The sequence below is a fragment of the Typha angustifolia genome, chromosome 12 (genome assembly GCF_048772165.1).
Source record: "Typha angustifolia cultivar Huaian chromosome 12, ASM4877216v1, whole genome shotgun sequence".
In the NCBI taxonomy this organism is placed as follows: Eukaryota; Viridiplantae; Streptophyta; class Magnoliopsida; order Poales; family Typhaceae; genus Typha; species Typha angustifolia.
In genome coordinates, this window is record NC_133250.1 from 7,775,687 (window position 1) to 7,796,175 (window position 20,489).

A 20,489-nucleotide genomic window follows, 5' to 3' on the forward strand; every position below is an offset into this window, starting at 1 on the left:
TAGTTTTTTTTTTCTATTCAGATAATATATATATATATATATAAATATATACACACATCAAAACCTATTTGTTGCCCATTTATCCCCTATGATTGCATTTTGCAAGTTGGCATGAGGAAATTTAATAATTCCTACATTTTCTTTTCTTATGTGGGATGACATCTCAATGAGACTTATAATAGGAAGCCTTGTAACCTCACCTTAATTGCAAATAATGCTAGTCTTATTGCATTGCTCATGCTATAAGATAGCCCAACTTTTAATTAGGGTAATTTTCAACTAACTTACGTCTGTAGACATAGTTCAAACTTTAACTCTTTTGTGATCTATGCTGAGTTATAACTGTCAGTCAAACGCTAACAGGATGTGAAAAGATTTAATTACCTCTATAGAAATATAATTTGGTTTGGAAATGATAAGGATAGTTTGATCATGTGACAATTTTTTTATGACAAAGTATTAGCGTTAATGAATCACAGAGGAATAAGTTATTATCCGGGTAAAATACAGGATGTAAATTATAATTTTCTCTCTTATAATTAAGGAAAACAAGTAATTATGCTATTGGATTGAAGAGGTTCTCAAATTTCCCCCATAATGCTATCTTTTCTTTGTTATTCTACTTGAGAGCTAGCACTGGATATTAGAACGGTGGAGGATACTAAATTTGTCTCCTTGATAGAGACTCAAAGTTGATGCTGTTGCTTTCTTGAGATGTTGATTGTCACTAGTTGGACAAGCAATTCTCTATGCCTTGTTGGGAATAAGAAAGAGTTCAAGAAATCTTTCTTCAATTTTGAGAGGACAAGTATAAAGTTATTTATTCTCGCTATTAAATAAAATGGGACACATTTCTAACATAAATATCTTTAAAGAATTTTGTTTTTAATCATTCATGAGCCCGAAGGCTAGATATGGACTGGACAAAGAGTTAACTCTCCCTAGATACAGATGTATTTTAGGCTTCACCGAGCTTTTTAGCTGTCTAGTCTAAGTTTCAGAGTCGTATGCGTCGCCGAACAATTGCTTCAAATCAAACGCTGCCAATATCTGCTCTAAGCCGTTACGTTGTCAAGTTGTTCTTCCAAGTTAACCGTACTGTCGAGCTATCAACCGAATCGAACCAAGCCACCAAACCACCAACCACCAAATAATTTCTCCACAATATTATTTGGGGTTGGAGTTAAACTTAAGATAAGTCATGAGCAAGGTACCTATCATCTCTACTAGAATTGGTTGACGTCTTTAAAGAATTTGATAATATTAATCAAGTGTTTAACATGATATCAAAGCTTGGTTTTCTACCGAGTTTGAGTTTAAATCTACTTTTATGCTGTACAATATTTTTCATCTATTTATGTGCAAATTATTATTTAATAGCTTAAATTTTTATAATATTTTTCATCTATTCATGTCACCAATAAATTTTTTTTTTATCATTTATGTCACATAATTATTACCCTTTTAAGACTAATTTGTATAATAATCTAAGGGACACCATTATTATATCTTCCTATTCCTCTTCTGTTGCTGTTACCTGGCAGCTTCTAGATTTTGTTTGCCTTTGACTCTGGCCCATGCATTCACATGCAATAGCATTATTTATTAATAAAGCAAATCTGATCCCAAAAAGTAGAAAAGTTTCTGACCATACTAACCCTTCCCCAGACTTTATTTAATTAAATTAATTACACTTTAAACTTAATGCTAAAAAAGATAATATTTTACTTATAAGATGAGATAAGTTCAGTATTTTTCTTTACAGAAGAGGCTAACATAATAATATATCTGATATTTAAGTCCATATTTTGATTTTCTTTTAATTTATAAGTATTTATCTAATTAGGTATATAAAATTTGGAAGAGGGCTAATTTGGTCAATAACTCAAAAAGTTGTACACCTGTTACTTTCTTTAAAAAAAGTAATATTATATATATATATATTTATTTATTTATTTTTAAAAAATGGTACTTATACCTTGGATGGTCCCATAAACAACAAAGGATTACATCTCTACAAAGAACAAAGCAAACTTTTGAACCTTACGGAACTTTGTTACTGACGTCCGGATCTTACTTTCGAGCTTTGACAATTTAATCATCAAACACCATTTTAGAGAAACTAACTTGACAGTCGACTGGATTGCCAACCATACGAGGGTGAATGCGACTAATTTTCTATGGATGAGCTCAGATTATCCTGAGTTCACTTCAATTATGTGTAAAGATGCTAGTGGCATCTTGTTTGATGCATCTATTATTTCTTTAATTTATGAGATGTCACAAGATCCCGGGTAGGTTAAATTGTAAAGAAAAAACACTTTGACCCCTCAATTTTTTAATATCTGATAAAAATATAAAATAATTATTTTACACTTAACTCCCTATTTTTTTCATCTACAATAAGAATAAAGCGATGGTCATCATCTAAAATTGATCACACAATAATTATATGACAATTTTTTATAACTAAGAGACATTTTGGAAGTTTTATATATGAGGGTGTCTTTGTAAAAATACGTAATAGGTCAAACAATCTATACTTTTTATTAGATATCAAATAATATTAAATTGATTTATTACTTTTTAATTTGTTTATAACATAAACAACTCGTTATAAAAATAATTATCTATAATCCGAATTAATAATATTTTTATAATTTATTTAATAAACGGGTTGTATTCGCATTTATAATATATTGCCTCAGAATCCTGACTATCTGTAGAAAGACTTTCAGTGCTGGTCCCCAATGGGAGGCTGCCAAGTGTCCGGTAGCAATTTCCTGCATATAGATTTGCAGACAATCATCGCCTATCACATACCGCCGTACGCAATTATAGCCAAAGCATAATCCATGGAATATTTATTATGTTCCCTTGGACAAATCCACCCTCCCCCTTCCTTGCATTACAATTATTTAATTTAACTTCGCGTTCATATATCAACAAGAGCATAGTTCTCATCTCTGAGTACCAAAAACTTTGATACCCATGACATTGTTTTATTCCATGGAATATTTATTATGTATCGAAAATAAAGTTGAGATGACTTAATAATATAAAACAATATTCCAAATAGCTTTAATTTTGAATGTAATTTTTTGCAACTTAATCCAAAAAAAAAGAGAAAAGAATGTAGGGAGTAAAGTGTATATTTACCCATTTTCCCCTTTAGATTCCAATTTCCAAGTCATTAGAGACATTTTTGGGTACATTCATGAGTCTTCTCCGGGTTCGTTTCTTAATTCGTTGCGACCCTTCTACATCGGTTGCGCTCTCTTGCTCTATCCCACTATAAATATCGTTCCCCGTAACACGGTAGTGGAGAAGAGATACTAGTAAAAAATCCTACTAAGAAGAAGCCACCACTCTTCTCGTTCCTTCGCTTCCCCTCTCTTCTCTTCTCTTATCTTCTCTTGTGGATCACTCGTTAATGGCGGGGAACGATTGGATCAATAGCTATTTGGAGGCGATTCTCGACGCCGGGCCTGCAATCGACGCCGACAAGTCCTCTTTGCTGCTGCGGGAGAGGGGGAGGTTTAGCCCCACTCGCTACTTCGTAGAGGAAGTCATCACCGGATTCGATGAGACCGATCTTCACAAGACGTGGGTGCGGGTGGGTATCGTCTTCTGTTCCGGGGTCTTGTTGGGTTCTGATTGGTTTTGGGTTTTGATTTGTTTGCCGATGTGGGGTTTGGTAGGCGGCGGCGATGCGGAGCCCGCAGGAGAGGAACACGAGGCTGGAGAACATGTGCTGGAGGATTTGGAATTTGGCTCGGAAGAAGAAGCAGGTGATGATTTCCTCTTCTTTTTTTTCTTTCGAAAAAAAAAAAATTCCTGATGGTTTATTTCTGTTGATATTTCTCGTTGTTATTATTATTAGTGTTTTATTTTTTCTAGAGAAAATAAACATCGGTTTATTTTGAAGTTGGGATTTTGATGATTTACTGAGTAACGTTAGTTACTTGTAGTATCTGTTGCAGATCACTTGATTAGCGTTGTGTTACTATATTTTGTCTCTCAGTTAAACTGATGCTGCCAATTTCATTTGTGGGATGCATGGCTTAGCAGGATAGTGATTTAGGTGGAAACTCTGTTCCAATTTGATTCTGATGCAATTGCCCTTATTATTGTTATTATTCTTCCAATTTAGGTTTCTTTTCTGGATAGATCATAAGCTTGTGGTCTAGACAAAATGTAGCCCCTTGATATATAGGGTGGAAAACTTAGCAACCCTCCCAAGAATTGGGCTTGGACTCAAACCATGCGTATACGGTGCTCTGGTGGAATGTCCATCATATATTAACCCCAAGATCCACGTGAGGATATGAACCCAAACTCCATCACGGGCTAGTTGGACCTGACCACCGGATATAGTGGTCAGTTGGCTATTTATTTGAGTTTCATGTATTGATGGTTTGGAAAAGGTGAGATGCTTCATTGCTTCAACCATTACTCTGTAATTGGAAGAAGAGGGAGCAGAGCATGGTTTCTCACAAGCATTGAGATTTTGAATGGGAATATGGACGTATGGTTATCCTCCTAAAAAGAAGATACCAAGGCTGAAGATCACAAGTAATGCTTACTGTGTTGCTACAATATTCTTGGATCAATGAAATAGCATTGAGCAGTACATAATTTAGTTAGTTTTCCGTATTTTTGTTTTATAAATCTAGATTGCAGTTTGCCATGAGTTATAATGAACACGTGTGTACATATGTACACTGTATTACCTATCTAGATTTATAACACTACGCTATGCATAGTTTTATTGGACGTGCAGTATTTTTTTTTTTTAACTATGTTCCATCTTGGATGTGCTAATGCAGATTGAAGGAGAGGAAGCACTGCGTGTTTCTAAGCGTCGCCTTGAACGTGAGAGAGGACGTCGAGATGCAACTGCTGATATGTCTGAAGACCTCTCCGAAGGAGAAAAAGGAGATAATACAGGTGATCTGTCTGCTCATGGTGACAGCACAAGAGGCCGAATGCTGAGGATTAGTTCAGTTGATGCTATTGAGGCTTGGGCTAGTCAGCATAAGGATAAAAAACTATATATAGTATTGATAAGGTACAGAACTAAATCTCTTGCAGTTACAATAAATTCTCTTTTTGGTTTGATTCTCTTTTCAGTTTCTTTTCTTTTTTGAGTTTAATGCCTCGCAGGGATGATGGTTCTAAAACCTTATGTCCTCTGTTCTTCACTTTTTTGCAAGTGATTTGCTCCTCTATTAATACCCAACCCATGTTCCCAGCAAGAATGACAGTTTCCTTTGTAACACTTACTATCTTGTATATATCTTATATTTACCTTATAGCTGGCACTCCAAACATGAAACAATAGGAATTTCTTTGCCATTTAATAGATAATATATTTGCACCTGTAAGCAAAGTATCATATAAATTCATGTAGTTTTTCTTTGAACGTATCTAGTACTCGTTTCCAATAATTTTTTGTTGAATTGATAAGGACCTGATCTTTATCCGATAGATTCTTGATTTTCTTTTATGGACCCATGTTCCTTGCTACTTGATGTAAAAGGAAATACTTAAAATTTACTGGAGGACTCACTTGAGTTTGTCATATGATATTGTCATGTAACAAAGAGATTGAAACTTATTGTGCAGGCTATAAAATGATGAATAATCAAAATAAGAGCTCAAGGATGTCAATTCTATATTTATCTAGTTTGCTTGAGTAACTATTAATAAAACCATTGAAAAATCTTTTCTGCAATAAATAATTTGGATTGTGTGCTTGTCCTGAAGTTTGTCAATAATGTTTCTAAAAGCTCTTGGGCAAAATTAAGTATATGCATGTTTATCATTGTCGTTATGCATGGTTCCTTCGGTTTGTTTTCTCATTTCTAATGGATACTATATGTTTATGCAGTATTCATGGTCTGATACGTGGTGAGAATATGGAGCTTGGGCGTGATTCAGATACCGGCGGTCAGGTAGGTCTGTCATGCTTATACTTATATTATATGTATGTTTATTATATTCCTTTTTATTTTGTTATGCTCTACTTGTGATATTTATGATCCTTGTATCTGAGTAAGAGAGCCTGTTGACATTGTTCCTTTCAAATTGTTTACGTCATCCAAGGGTGTCTTGAATCTCATGACGTGGACTTGATTTTTTTTTTTTTGTTAGGTAAAATATGTTGTAGAACTTGCAAGGGCTTTAGGTTCAACACCTGGAGTTTATCGGGTCGATTTATTGACCAGACAAATCTCAGCACCAGATGTTGATTGGAGTTATGGGGAACCAACAGAGATGTTGACTCCTAGAAATTCTGAAAATTTGATCCATGAAATGGGCGAGAGCAGTGGTGCTTATATCATCCGCATACCATTTGGACCAAGAGATAGATATATCCCTAAGGAACATCTATGGCCTCATACTCAAGAATTTGTTGATGGTGCACTTGGTCACATCATGCAGATGTCCAAAGTTCTGGGTGAACAAATAGGTTCTGGGCAGCCAGTGTGGCCTGATGCTATTCATGGGCATTATGCTGATGCTGGAGACTCTGCTGCTCTACTATCTGGGGCACTGAACGTCCCTATGTTGTTCACAGGACATTCTCTTGGCAGAGATAAGTTAGAACAACTTCTCAAACAAGGGCGACAAACAAGGGACGAAATAAATGCAACATACAAAATAATGCGTAGGATTGAGGCTGAGGAACTGTCTCTTGATACATCTGAAATAGTTATCACAAGCACTAGACAGGAGATAGAAGAGCAATGGAACTTATATGATGGTTTTGATGTGATACTTGCACGGAAACTTCGGGCAAGAATAAAGCGTGGCGTTAGCTGCTATGGACGCCATATGCCTCGTATGATTGTGAGTATGTTCATATGTTTTGTTGTTTCTTTTTCTTTTTCTTTTTTTTCCCATCAGAATGCTTTAGTTCACTTATTATGCCTATGGCTTCATATTGTTCTTATATCCTCTTATCCGGCACCTCTGATCACTGGTGTTAGGTAAGCACGTTTACTATTTGGTTCTCATGTTATTTTGATGTTAGTTAATGCTCTTTTACTAAAATCTGCAGGTGATTCCGCCTGGTATGGAGTTCAGTCATATTGTTGTTCCTGATGTTGATATGGATGGTGACGGAGAAGGGAATGAAGATACTTCAGTCTCTCCAGATCCACCCATTTGGTCTGAGGTTGACTTCTCATTTGGACTCTTCTCTGTGGGATCTAATTTTGAAGCCTAAAGATTGCAATTCATCTTCTTACTGCTTTTTACCAATGCAGATAATGCGATTCTTTACCAATCCACGCAAGCCTATGATCCTTGCTCTTGCTCGAGCAGATCCTAAAAAGAACATTACAACATTGGTGAAGGCATTTGGTGAATGCCGCCCATTAAGGGAGCTTGCAAACCTTGTATGTTAATATAATTGGGTTTTCTTAATTTACCTGTAATATCCTTCATTGGTCTTTTTATCATGTTTTTAGTAGGAGTTGCAAGAAAAGTCAATTCTTTTCTTCTTTTTAAGTTTCTCTGTGTCTAACATTTTTGGAATTTTATACAGACATTGATAATGGGAAATCGTGAGGCTATAGATGAAATGTCAACTACAAATGCAGCTGTCTTGACTGCAATACTTAAGTTAATTGACAAGTATGATTTGTATGGACAAGTGGCTTATCCAAAGCACCATAAACAGTATGAAGTTCCTGATATTTACCGTTTGGCAGCAAGGACAAAGGTACAATAATACTACAATGTTCTGAACAAGCCATATATTTAAGGTTATCATTGTCTGCTTTAAAGTAGCTTCTTATGTTTTTGCTGAATTAAATATGTCTGTGCTTGATAATTAAGGTAGAAATAGGAGAATGAGAAGGAAAATGAAAAATATGAAGGGAAAGAGATAAGAAGGTTAGTGAACTCTGCAGTCTTGAGAACAAGTGGAGCATGTAGATATCCTAGTGACTTATCTAGATGTTAGGTCTTTTACTGACAAGAGGAATGCACTTATAGTGTATATTTGTTATTGTCAAGCTTGAAAGGAAGGTTGTTTCTTTTTGTGTGTTTGTTTGTGTGCATATGCACATTTTTCTTTCTTTCTTCCTCTTTTTTCCTTTTCTTTTCCCTTTTTTTGTCGGGAGGGTCTATGGGGGAGAATGCCACTTTTGTTTCTTGGAAGAAATAATATTAATCCATATCTAGCGAGCTTCCAGTTACTTAATATTTTTTATAATATAAATACAGATAATAATATGTACAACATACATTCAAGAGTGGTGAAGAAAAGCTGCAACAGGAATTACTATTCATTTATAGAGTCATACTGTCATAGACATCAATATTCAGTCTTCTTCATAGACATCAAGAAAATATAGAAGAGAAATGAATTTATCTTAGCTGTGATGACCTGATATTTTGATTAATGAATTGATTTACATGATGGCCTCTCATCTTCTACCTTACTTTCTTGAAACTTCTTACCTAGAGACAGTCATTTAAGTACCCACATATGTACATCTTGTCCTACTGGAATTCAGCACAGTCTCGGATGGTGATAATGATGATTGTATCTTAATAACTTGGAAAATATAGGTTTTATCTAATTTTCATTCTTACTTTCTTAGTGTAGCACTGAACGTTTAATTGTGCAGAACATATCATTTAAAGTACCTTGATGGTTGAGCTCTTAAAAAAGTAATAGATAAGGAAGGCAGCATAGCAATGTAAAGTTCTATCACAATACAAATTGATCCATATGTAGGTCAATTTTCAATAGTTCAATCTTTCCATTTCTAGAAGTTATCAAGTTGTAGAAGAACCTTTTTTTTTCACGTGAGTTTCTGAAACACAGATCATTATCTGACTTGTTGGCCGAGTATAAAATATAAACTGGTAGTCATGAAACTATATCATGTGATCACTTATTTAAATTTGTGAGGACCACTTGATGATTAAGTAGGAAATAATGAAAAAATGTATTGAAACTTTAGAATTTATTTGTATGTGCCTTCATCGTAACTCTCTTCGGACAATCTTTTGAGGGTCTTTTCTTTTTAGACTGTCTGATTTAGTATATCACCCTACTTAGGCATTAAATATCTAAGTGGAAGCCCTTTCTCTTGCTGAACTGTGTCTTTCTTAGGAATTATTCAACAATTTGTAGATCCTTGACATATATTGGCACATGGTTGCAAAATCTGTTTGTTCTTCTGTACTTATATGGTAGCTTCTTCCACTTTGAATTTTTGTCACTGGACGACATATTGCTGAAAAGAGTTCGGATAGCAATAGTAATTTTACAGTTTGTTAATTGCCTTGTGCTTATCAAGTTTGTGGTTAGTAGATAGATATTTGGTTATGAAATTTGTCCTTCTGAGAGGATACGTGCTTAAGTCCACCTACCTTTGTATCTTCTTTTCTTTATTTGTATATGTTCAAGTATATTGGCATACTAATTTAGGTTTCTTGCAGGGTGTTTTCATCAATCCTGCTTTCATTGAGCCATTTGGTCTAACCTTGATAGAGGTGATTAGTGTAGTGATATTCCTTTGTCATTAGCACCTTAAAGTACAGTTGATTACTAGCATTGGTAATTCTTTCTTTTGGACAGGCTGCAGCACATGGTCTGCCTATCGTGGCTACAAAAAATGGAGGTCCTGTTGATATACATCGGGTTTGTGTATTCTGATCCTTTTACCTTTTGTAGTGAGTAATTGAGTTTGCTGACCCATTGAAACTGTTGTATTAACTTATACTAAATTTTATTCAGGTTCTTGACAACGGTATCCTTGTTGATCCTCATGACCAGAATGCAATTTCTGATGCACTTTATAAACTTGTTTCTGATAAGCAGCTGTGGGCACGATGCCGACAGAATGGATTGAAAAACATCCACCAATTCTCATGGCCTGAACATTGCAAGAGCTACTTGTCACGGATAGCTACTCTCAGAGCAAGACATCCTCAATGGCGGAGTGAAGATGTTCCTGAAAGCTCAGAATCAGATTCACCGGGTGACTCTTTGAGGGATATTCAAGACATATCATTGAACTTAAAGCTTTCATTAGATGGTGAAAAAGCTGATGGCAGTGGCTGTCTAGACACTGCCGTTGATTCTGAAGAAAATTCTGCTAACCTGGAAGGTGTTGTATCGAAATTGACGAAAGGTGTCCTTAGAGCCACAAGAAAGGATGGGTCTGAGAAGGCTGATCAGGGCAGCAACTCTAATAACTTACCAATTTTGAGGAGGAGGAAACACATCTTTGTTATTGCTGTCGATTCAGTCAGTAAGGAAGACCTGATTGAGATTATTAAAAATACTTTTGAGGCTTCACATAGAGAGAGGTTCTCAGGTTCTATTGGTTTCATATTGTCAACATCTCTGACAATTTCTGAGATACATCATATACTTATCTCTGGGGGCATTCTTGCCACTGATTTTGATGCCTTTATATGCAATAGCGGTAGTGATCTATACTATCCATCTTCAAGTTCTGAGGATCTTCTTAGCCCTTCGGAGCTTCCATTTACTGTTGATTTAGATTACCATTCACAAATTGAATATCGTTGGGGAGGAGAAGGTTTACGGAAGACGCTAGTTCGTTGGGCTGGAGAAAGGAAGGGAGATAATGAAGAACAAGTTGTCATTGAAGATGAAGAACGCTCATCTACTTATTGCTTTGCATTTAAAGTGCTGAACCCACAACTTGTAAGTTGGTTTTCCTTTTCTTTAGCTGACTTCTCGAGATTGCTACGCATTTGAATAGATTTATTATAGAAACAGATTTATTCCTCCACTTTAAATTGTCATAGGTACCTCCTGTGAAGGAGCTACGGAAGTCGATGCGAATTCAAGCACTCCGCTGTCGTGTATTATATAGCCATGATGGTAGCAAACTACATGTTATTCCTGTCCTAGCATCTCGATCTCAAGCACTCAGGTTTCTAATCAATTTCAAATTGCTTTTCCGTTTTACCAATTGAATATTTATCTGATTGACTGAAACTTGTCAAACTTGTCTTTTGGCATGTCATTGATGCGTAAGAATTGTGTTTTAAGAGTTCCCACTCTATGCAAACTATTCCTCCAACCATTTATAGTAGCGATGACCATGTTGATCCCCGATCGGCACACCCCTACATGCCGCTGGCATGCATTGGCTTGCCCTTGGCACATTTGTAATATAATTTTTAGGGTATTTAAAAATATTTTTGGGTCTTCGATACGTCAATCCTTAACTTTTTGATATGAATATATATATTAAAGCTTATATTAGAGTCTTTTATTTTTAGATTATTTTTGTAAATGACCTATTTTATTAAAAATATAGTAATAGTCAAATAGAAATATTATTCAACACATAATACGATTGAATATATTCATTAAAACTAATATTAATGATTGAACACTCCATAATATAATTAAATACTCTAAAATATGATAGAATAAAAAAATTAAAAAAAGGCTCCACATGACATCATGCTTATCACATGATAAAGAAAAAAATCATTGAATATTTTAGATTTACATATCGATTGGCACGATTCGGCACGGGGGTGTGCCTCTAGCAACCCCGTGCCAAGTGTTGTACCACTATTGGAATGGCAAGTGTCGGTCAGCAAGGGTATGTCGATTTGGCACGATTATCATTGGTTTATATTTTATAGCATTCAAGCCCCTCATGTAATGACCTGAATACCCATAACTGGGCTGACATCAAGAAAAATGGTTGGTAGCCAATCAAAAGCAGCTACTGAAGCCTTTTGATGGCCAAATCCAAATGTTTTGGAAATATCAAGTCATCTACTATGTTTTGGAACTTGGTAATATTAGATTTTGATATATATATATATGATTTAACACACTTAGTGATGCAAGTGTTTGTAATGAAAAAAATGCTTTATAAAGTTGAAGTGCACGCTGCTCTTGGATTCTTTTAAATATTAGCAGGAAAAAGGTTTTGGGATCAAGGAGAAAACACTAGGCCCCGTTCACTTGTGGAATATGAATAGGTTTATTCTAGAATAAGCCTCCTTATTCCGGTATAATAACTAAACAACATCTTACTTTATTCTAGCATACTAATTCAACATTCTTTTTTATCTTATTTACAACTTTCTAAAACTTATTTATTAATAATCTAATATTATCATTTTACTCTTTGAGATGACCACATAATTACTAGTCATATCAGCTACAGTTGCTATCTTGTCTCTCTTTTCTCTCCAAAAGGCAGCCTCACATACCCGCACAGTGTGGAATATTACCCCGCACACCCAAGTGCGGGGTTATAACCATGCATACCTGCATAATGTGGGAAATTTTTGAAATATTGTTTTTCGCTGGCTTAAGAGTATTTTTATCATTTGGTTTAAAATATCACCATTTCTCAATAATTTTATATCAGTTTTATGTTAAAAATATCAAATATAATTATTATTCTTTATATTAGTATTGAAGTAAATATTAGAATAGCTTATACTAGTATTAGCTCTTTTCTTCTAGTATTAAAAATTAGAATAGTTATCTCTATTCCACCCTTATTCTACAAGTGAACATAGCCTAGTACAATAATTAAAATAATTACTGAGAATATTGTGATGAGGTTCATCTTCAAGATATCTGGAAAGTGGCTATTAAACCACATACTTTTTGGGTTACTTTGTTTTTGGGTCTATTGTCAATGATAGAAATATCAGAATTGTGAGAGAGCAAGCAGTTTATTGGTAGTTAAAACGGTCATAGAGGCTATGTTATAGTATATTCTCCATCATCACTGTTATGTGCATCCATATTTGGACTCTTAACTGGTCCATATTTCTAATTTGTCTGCAATTTCGCCATCTTTTCAGGTATTTATATATCAGGTGGGGCGCAGAGCTGTCAAATATGGTGGTGTTAGTTGGTGAAAGTGGTGACACAGATTATGAAGGATTACTTAGAGGTGTGCACAAGACCATCATACTAAAAGGTGCATTTAACAATGCTCCAAGCCAACTTCATGCAGCCAGAAGCTACCCCTTAGAAGATGTTGTCGCGTTTGACAACTCAAATATTGTCCAAGTCGAAGGATGTGGCACTAATGACATAAAATCAGCTCTACAACAACTTAGCGTAAAGAAAAGCTGACATCAGATATCCTTTTCCTCATTTTGCGATGGAAGAGCTTCACTGTAAGTTGGATGAATTGTTTCTTCTATGGTTGCTCATTTTATAGGCTAAGTTCACTTGCTAAGCCCAAAAAGACATCTCTTGTGGTCTTTCCGTGTTTGTTCTTTTGAAGCATTCCTTTTGAGATGGTCATATTTTTTTTGTCAATTCTGCTTCTAGATTACTACCTTATTCGACATAGTTAACTCTTTGTTTTGTTCTTTTTCGCAATCAGGTCTGGTTGAGGTGGGCCGAATCTGATGGAGATGATTGCATATTTTTTGCTTTACTCTGCAATCTGAGTGGAAGAGTCCCAAGTTCTGCTACAATTAAAATGACTATATAAATGATAAAAATGTTATCTCAGTATATCCTATTACATGTGATGAATTTTATCATGCTACCATGTATATATACATATATATTAATAAGGCAGTCGTGCTATTTATCTCCTCCTTCCTCAAGACACTGCAACTCACACCTCCCCCCTGAAATTATTTCCATTTTATTGTGAAAGCAGTAGCTTTATGTCTATTTTGCAGAGTTCCTATCTCTCATTGGCAACATTTTCTTTGAAGCTACTCTTCTGAAGACGGATCTTAATCACATCAGCACCTCATCATGTATTTATTACGCAGCAACTACTCGATTTCAGGTATTGGTTACAGGAAGGATCTCATCATGACAACTTCAAAATATATTGACACCAAAACCATCGGTTTCATGCACACAAAGCTATGTCCATGTAAGCTTACTACTTCTAGAGTCATTCTATAACTGTGTGGCTTTAAGTTATCATATTAGAAGTTAGCCAGCTCTTCCAATTGCTTGAATCGAAAACAACACAATCCTTCTTATTACTCCCATAAGGGTAAACGACACGGGTTCCAAACTACTAGGAGATCGAAGCTCAAACACAATAATTAATAAACTACTACCATCTTAGCACTAAAACACACACAATCTGCAACCACAAACTAAACCAAACTACGACCAAGCTAATCTAGCAACACTTATTAATGGCATAACGACCAGAAGCACAGCCTAGTTGACCACTCTGCAGCTCCTCCGGACCTCACCGACAACGCCGGCGGGCGGCGCCAGCCTCCCCATTCTGACTATCGACACCGTGAAGTCGCCGAAGAAGAGCATTTCGTCCATGGCGTAGGCTTCGACGAGGCTACCGACATCCCCGGACCCGGTAAGGAGCACCTGGTCGGACGGCAGGAGGCCCTCGGAGGAGAGCAGGTTGATGTAGTACTGGTTGTCGAACGTCGCCGGCGTGGCGATGTCGAGGTGCGCCAGCGTGGCGTTCGAGCCGGAGCAGAGCTGCTGGAGGGATTGGAGGAACTCGCTGCCGCCTCCGTCGCCCGAGCCGCCGATCCGAGAGGTGAAGGAGGAGCACCGAGCCTTACCGATGGTGTGAGCACCTGCATGCATATAGATAGCGTTTAGAATTAGTATAGAGTTTTATCTCAGAGATTTTTTAAGTCCTAAAACTACCTGTTTAATTGAATCAAGTGAGGACGAAAACAAATAATACCTCGTTTTTAAGTGTCTAAACCGACTATTTTTAATTATTATAAGTTCTTGAAAAGAAACTCTTGGATTAATTTTAAATTTTTTTTAATAAATATTCTTTCATTTTTAAATCGTAACTTCTAAAATATTAAAATTGGCTACCACACTCTACTAATTTGGAGCTTCTTTTTTTTTTCAAAAGTAAAAAAGAAGAAGAAAAGTCCATTTAGAAAGAACAAAGGTTTGCGGGAAGAAATGTTTGGAAAAGATTTTTTAATTTTTAATTTAATTTAATTTTGTGTGTGTGAATAGGACGGGTTCTACAGGAAATGTGATTAAGTGGGGCTATTATTTGTGATAATCTTATCTCACCAAGTAGACCAATTAATTCTTAAGAGGTGATCAGGGGAAACGGATAGAGTGATCAGGGGAAACGTTTCTTTTTACCAGAGAGAGCTACCATGTCTTTAGTCGACAGTCCGAGGTTCTGGAACTTCTGGATAAGTGTCGCCACGTCGGACGTTGGTGCCGGGATGTTGTTGTTCGCTGCTTGGCGGCTCGCACTCCTGCTGTCCTTCCGACCCACCTCCACCTGCCACGTGGGACCTCCTGACTACACACACACACACACACACACACAAACAATTACGAAAATTAGCAGCCGTTATGATCTTAAGCTCTGATAACTATGTGATTAATTAGCGTTAAACCCAATCCGTAATTTGATCGCATACCAACACAACCGAGTCTCGAGCCACTATCGCGAGGATATCAGCGCAAGAAACAGTCTGAGGACAAGCTTCCTCCAGCTCAGACTTGATCGACTCGACCACGTCGAATCCCCTCAGCGAGTTCAGGTTCGGCCCCGCCGTCTTCTCGCCGACGAACGTCGCCGTGTCGTCGAGGAGCACCGAGGCATCACACCCCTGCATTCGTCGATTCGATCATCACCCAAAACAAGGAAACCTCGGCTAATTAATTAAATTGCCACTTAAGTTAAATGGTTGGTGAAATATTAATTCATGCTTACATTTACGAAGCAGTCATGGAAGTGGAGGCGGAGGAGGGAGGCCGCCATGCGAGGGTCGGCGGCGACCGCCTGCTCGACCCGCGAGAAGATGATGTCTTCCGCCTGAGGGCAAGTCATCTGGTAGATGTCTAAGGGTAGAGATCCACTGCCGTCGCCGTCGCCGACGCAAGTTTTATTCAAGGCATAGGGCTTAGGAGACAGGTTGAGCACAAGGAGGGAATAAGCTAGGAAGGTGATCAGCATGGCTAGCTAAGCTAGCTACGTACTTAATTCTAGTAAAGAGCTAAGGCTAAAGCTAAACCAGTGGTTGAGTGTAGAGTACTACTAGGTCTCTACCTAGTTGATCACTTATTATATAGATGCAATGGAGAGAGAGAGAGAGAGAGAGAGAGAGAGAGAGTCATGCAAGGGTGGTGCATGTAATGTGAATGTGTGTCTGTAGATATATGGAGGACAAGGGTGGTTGGAAGGAGTCAGTGGAGGGCATTTGGAAGTGGTCAATTAATTGTAAGGGATTGGTTGGATGTCAGTGAAATGTATATCTACAATGATAGCATTACAACTGCAAGTATATATATATAGGAGAGAGGTTTATAAGAAACTAATTACAATATAAATTAACCGTTGGTGAGGAGAGTTGAATTAATTGTTGATCTTTCTATATAAGGGCTGATTGTAGAATAATAGAAAGAATCCAAGTATTTTTTTTTTTTGACTGCAAAGAGCTGAGGTCAGCTATATATTATTTTCCTGTCGCCACGTTTCCGCGTCGACAGCTAAAAGTTTACATATTTCCGGTGGAGCGTTGTTTAGGCGCTCCACATGGCAGTAACCCGAGGCCACGCTGGCCCTCGCTGCTGCCCAATCAGCGACCGCATTGGCCTCTCTCCCTACATGGGATAACCTGACTTCACCAAAACCATTGGCTAGCTCCGCACATTCGCGCGCTAGGTTTCGGACGCGCCATGGGCTGTGCTCAGGCTGCTGCATGCAGCTGATGGCCTTGGTGCAGTCCGACTCAATCTCTAGCCTGTAGCCTCCTCTCGCCATCTTCAGCGCCAGTCTAATAGCCCAGAGTTCGGATTGAAGCGCCGAGGTGCCCGTGCACGGCTCCCAGCCCGCCTGAAGAAACGCTCCCTACGCATTACGGAAAATGGCCGCTGCTCCGCCTTGGTACGCGCCACCTCTCAGCGCTCCGTCGGTGTTTGCTTTGATCCAGCCCGGCTCCGGCGGCTCCCAGGGTTTCCTTATCATTCGTAACTTCAGGATCTTCCTCTTAATTACGCACCTATACTCCTCCGCCATTTGAACCACAGACCGGACCACTGCAAGCTCCGGCGTACGCTTCTCTCTAAACGCAACTCCATTCCTGCTCTTCCACAGTGACCACAACGTGCAGTCTATCAAACCTTTGGCCCGACCGTCTTCCTCGGCGCTTGCGCTCCACACTTTCATGATCCAATCTTGGTCAATCTCCGCAGCCTCCAGCCGTTCTCTGGTGCCCAGGATCGCCCATACCTCCTAGCTGTATCTACACGAGAAGAGGAGGTGCTCGCTCGTCTCACTAAACAGACCGCACATGGCACATCGATCCTCGGGGCCGATATGAAGGTAGTGGAGGTAGGCTCGCGTCGGGAGCCTACCCCACAGAAGCTTCCAGCAGAAAACTCTGATCCTTGGTGAGACCTGTAGACGCCAAAGATTACTCCACCTTGCCCAGAGCTGATCACTCTGAGGGAGCAGGGACTGGTATATCGCCTTTACCGAAGGCGTTCCTCGTGGGTGCGGCCACCAGATCCATCTGTCCTCACTGGCGGCGGCTCCCATGGTGAAGTTTGTAATCTCGAAAGCCAGCTCAGATCCTGCCTCCCTGGCCAAACGCACCGGGGTCCATTGCTCGTCTCTAGTGAGGTTAGCCACGCTCAGGTTTGCGTCCATGAGCCTGGGCGCCAGAACCCGAGGCTGTCTGGACCACGGGATCTCGTGCAGCCAAGGGTCGAACACGGCACTTGTGCCTTTGCCGTTTCCTATCATAACTCTGCAACCCATTCTAATCTGATTTGTTGTTTTAGTTAGAGCCCTCCACATCCATGAAGGTTGCCGGATCTTCGATGTCTCCCACGGGTGCAGCCTCCCGTATTTGGCCTGCATGAGTTGGATCCATGGCGCCTGCTCCCTGTTTAGGAATTTGAAAACCAGCTTACCCAGGTGAGCCGTTCTTGCCTCCCTCAGCCTACGGACTCCGAGACCTCCCTGCCGCTTGGCTAGGGTCACCTGGGCCCAGTTCATCAGGTGGAGACCGTGGCCATCCTTATTTTTCCACAGGAAGTTACGGGCTTTTTTTTCTATCTCCTCCAGAACACCGTCCGGCACCCACGTGCTGCCTAGCCAGTATGACGGAATCGCTAGCAGCGCCGCCTTGATCAGGATTAGCTTGCCGGCCTGGGATAGGAGTGTCCCTTTCCAGCCTGCTAGCCTCTTACTAATCCGCTCCACCAGCTCCTGCTGCTCCTTCACCTTCACCCTCCTCCCCGAGATAAGCACCCCGAGGTATTTGAAAGGCATGTCTGCCACCTTCAGCCCGAGTAGTGCGCTGAGGTGGCTGCCTTCTTCTGCCCCGACCTTGTGTGACAGATACAACTCCGACTTGCTGTAGTTCACCCACTAGTTTGTGATTAGCTCATACTGGCTCAGGCTCTCCAGGATGCTGTTGGCGTTTGCCGGCGAGGCTTCCAGCATTAGCAGTAGGTCATCTGCATATAGCAGGTGAGACAGCTGCACTTCTCTGACTCTAAATCCTCGCAGCAGGCCTTGGGCTGCCTTCTCGTTGATGAGTCCCGATAGCACTTGCGTGATAATGATGAAGAGGTAGGGGGATATCGGGTCACCTTGTCTCAGGCCCCGACTGGGCATGATCCAGGTGGTCGGGCTCCCGTTGATCAGCAAGGCAAACCTAGGGGAGGCTATGCACGCCTGCACCTAGTTGCACCACCTAATAGGGAAACCCATCCGCCGGAGCGCACCAGCGACTGCCGGCCAACTGACCCGATCATACGCCTTTTCCATGTCCATTTTGATCATCATAATAGGCTGTCCGCTCTTGTCGGTGGCCATGGAGTGAGCCACCTCCTAGGCTGCCAACGTGTTATCTTCGATGCTTCGGCCGGCCACAAACGCCGCCTGCTCCGGGCCGATGATTTTGGCCAGCACTGCCTTAAGCCTGTTTACCATGACCTTCGCGATAACCTTGTAGCTGACATTACACAGAGCGATCGGACGATAGTCCGCCACCTTTACAGGTGCTCCTTCTTTGGGATCAAGGTTATGAAGGTGTCACCCCAAGCTTTTGGCATCGACTCGCTGCTGAAGAAGTGGCCGACGGCCCTGCAGAGGTCACCACCCATGGTGTCCCAGTATTTGGTGTAGACTTCCGCTTGCATCCCGTCCGGGCCAGGGGCCTTTCCTTTCGGCAGGCTCCACACCGCTTCCTTGATCTCCTCAGCCGACACCGGCCTCTCTAGGAGTGACGCTTCCTCGGACGAGATGGATGGAAGTGATGGCCACTCCTGCCTCCCGGGGTCTACCTCATCAGCTTCGCCCCAGAGCCGTTGGTAGAAGGCTGTGAAACAGTGGCTTACCTCCGGCGTCTCCTGAATCCAGCACCCATCTTCACCCAGGATGCCGGCAATCGTGTTGCGTCTGCGTCTCATGGTAGCCGAGAGATGGAAGAATTTAGAGTTTCTATCTCCTTCCTCCTTCCACCTTAGGCGGGATCGTTGCAGCCATTTAATGTTGAGTTGCCTGTTAAGGGCGATCTTGCAGTTGTAGAAGCTTCTCAAGGTCTGCATGCCCTCCTCCGACAGCAGACCATTGGCGTCTAGCTCCTCTAGGTCAGCCAGCTTCAGGTTGGTGTCCTTTAGCTGTCTCTCCACATTCCCCACCGCCGCGCGGCTCCAGTTGCTTAGGCTCCTTCTCAACTCACTCAGGCGGTGCGAGAAAGCTTGCATTGGGTTACCGCCTGCTTGCCGCTTCCAGGTGTCCTGAACGATGTTCTGACACTCCTCATACTCCATCTAGAGGAGCTCGAACCGGAATGGTCTCTTGCTCCTCGTCGTTCCTGCCGGCACCGTGAGGAGCAGCGGCGCATGATCCGAAGCACCCCGGTCTAAATGCTGGACTTTGCACTCAGGATGCTCACTGACCCATGCAGTGTTGGCCGGAGCTCTGTCAAGCCGGATCCAGATGCGTCGCGTGCCTTGTTGGTTGTTACACCAGGTATATGGGATGCCTTCATATCCTAGGTCGCACAGCCCCGACTCATTCACGAACCGCGCAAAAGCCTTCCCTTTAGGCCCGAGGGCGGCGACTCCGCTGCATCTCTTCTCCTGCACTGACAGGAACGCATTGAAGTCTCCCATGATCGCCCACGGCACGTTGATGGAAGCTATGTTCTTCAGCTCCTCCCAGAGCTCTTGCTGCCCTTCTAGGTTGGTGCTAGCATACACGGTGGTCCAGATCCAGGTTTGTCCAATCGTAAGGGTGATGGTAAGGTGGGCAGCATATCTTGATACCACTGCCACATCAACCCACCCTAGCTCCTTGTTCCAGAGGACCAGGATACCTCCCGCGCGTCCTTGCGCCGGGACGGCAAACCACAACCATCCTCTTCCAAGCTTTTTAGCCACCAATTCAGCTTCGAGCCAGTTGGTGTGCGTTTCTAGCAACACCAGCATGTCCAGTTTATGATCCCAAATCAGAACTCTGCATCGGTCGAGCGCCTCTTTCTTGTGGGCA

At 40.5% G+C, this 20,489-nt stretch overlaps 2 protein-coding genes across 3 annotated transcripts; one reads left to right on the forward strand and one right to left on the reverse strand.

The window, feature by feature from the left end:
* Nucleotides 1-3,314: 3,314 nt before the first annotated feature.
* On the forward strand, nucleotides 3,315-13,608 carry LOC140771763 (probable sucrose-phosphate synthase 4). Its single transcript, XM_073113431.1, has 14 exons — nucleotides 3,315-3,616; nucleotides 3,702-3,791; nucleotides 4,830-5,071; nucleotides 5,894-5,957; nucleotides 6,157-6,855; nucleotides 7,067-7,183; nucleotides 7,275-7,406; nucleotides 7,556-7,732; nucleotides 9,466-9,519; nucleotides 9,605-9,667; nucleotides 9,764-10,702; nucleotides 10,807-10,934; nucleotides 12,847-13,167; nucleotides 13,380-13,608. Exons 1-13 carry the CDS (start codon nucleotides 3,434-3,436, stop codon nucleotides 13,121-13,123), a joined length of 3,165 nt encoding a protein of 1,054 aa, XP_072969532.1. The 5' UTR covers nucleotides 3,315-3,433; the 3' UTR covers nucleotides 13,124-13,167; nucleotides 13,380-13,608.
* Nucleotides 13,609-13,736: 128 nt separating this feature from the next.
* On the reverse strand, nucleotides 13,737-15,901 carry LOC140771764 (peroxidase 40). 2 transcript variants are annotated; one of them, XM_073113433.1, is made up of 4 exons: nucleotides 15,696-15,901; nucleotides 15,400-15,591; nucleotides 15,126-15,278; nucleotides 13,737-14,574 (listed from the first exon to the last, which is right to left on the reverse strand). In XM_073113433.1, the coding sequence occupies exons 1-4, from the start codon at nucleotides 15,810-15,812 to the stop codon at nucleotides 14,263-14,265; spliced, it is 774 nt and encodes a 257-aa protein (XP_072969534.1). In that variant the 5' UTR covers nucleotides 15,813-15,901; the 3' UTR covers nucleotides 13,737-14,262. The 2 variants fall into 2 exon arrangements, with proteins under 2 accessions (XP_072969534.1, XP_072969533.1); XM_073113432.1 differs by having other exon boundaries at nucleotides 15,113-15,278; nucleotides 15,696-15,896.
* Between the last annotated feature and the right edge of the window lie 4,588 nt (nucleotides 15,902-20,489).

Excerpts from the sequence above, each read along its gene's own strand:
- LOC140771763 (XM_073113431.1), top strand. The coding sequence starts at position 3,434 with ATGGCGGGGAACGATTGGATCAATAGCTATTTGGAGGCGATTCTCGAC. Across the intron at positions 9,520-9,604 it reads TTGGTCTAACCTTGATAGAG|GCTGCAGCACATGGTCTGCC; the intron begins GTGATTAGTGTA and ends TCTTTTGGACAG. Across the intron at positions 10,703-10,806 it reads AAGTGCTGAACCCACAACTT|GTACCTCCTGTGAAGGAGCT; the intron begins GTAAGTTGGTTT and ends AAATTGTCATAG.
- LOC140771764 (XM_073113432.1), bottom strand. The coding sequence starts at position 15,812 with ATGACTTGCCCTCAGGCGGAAGACATCATCTTCTCGCGGGTCGAGCAG. Across the intron at positions 15,592-15,695 it reads TCCATGACTGCTTCGTAAAT|GGGTGTGATGCCTCGGTGCT; the intron begins GTAAGCATGAAT and ends CGACGAATGCAG. Across the intron at positions 14,575-15,112 it reads AGACATGGTAGCTCTCTCTG|GTGCTCACACCATCGGTAAG; the intron begins GTAAAAAGAAAC and ends ATATGCATGCAG.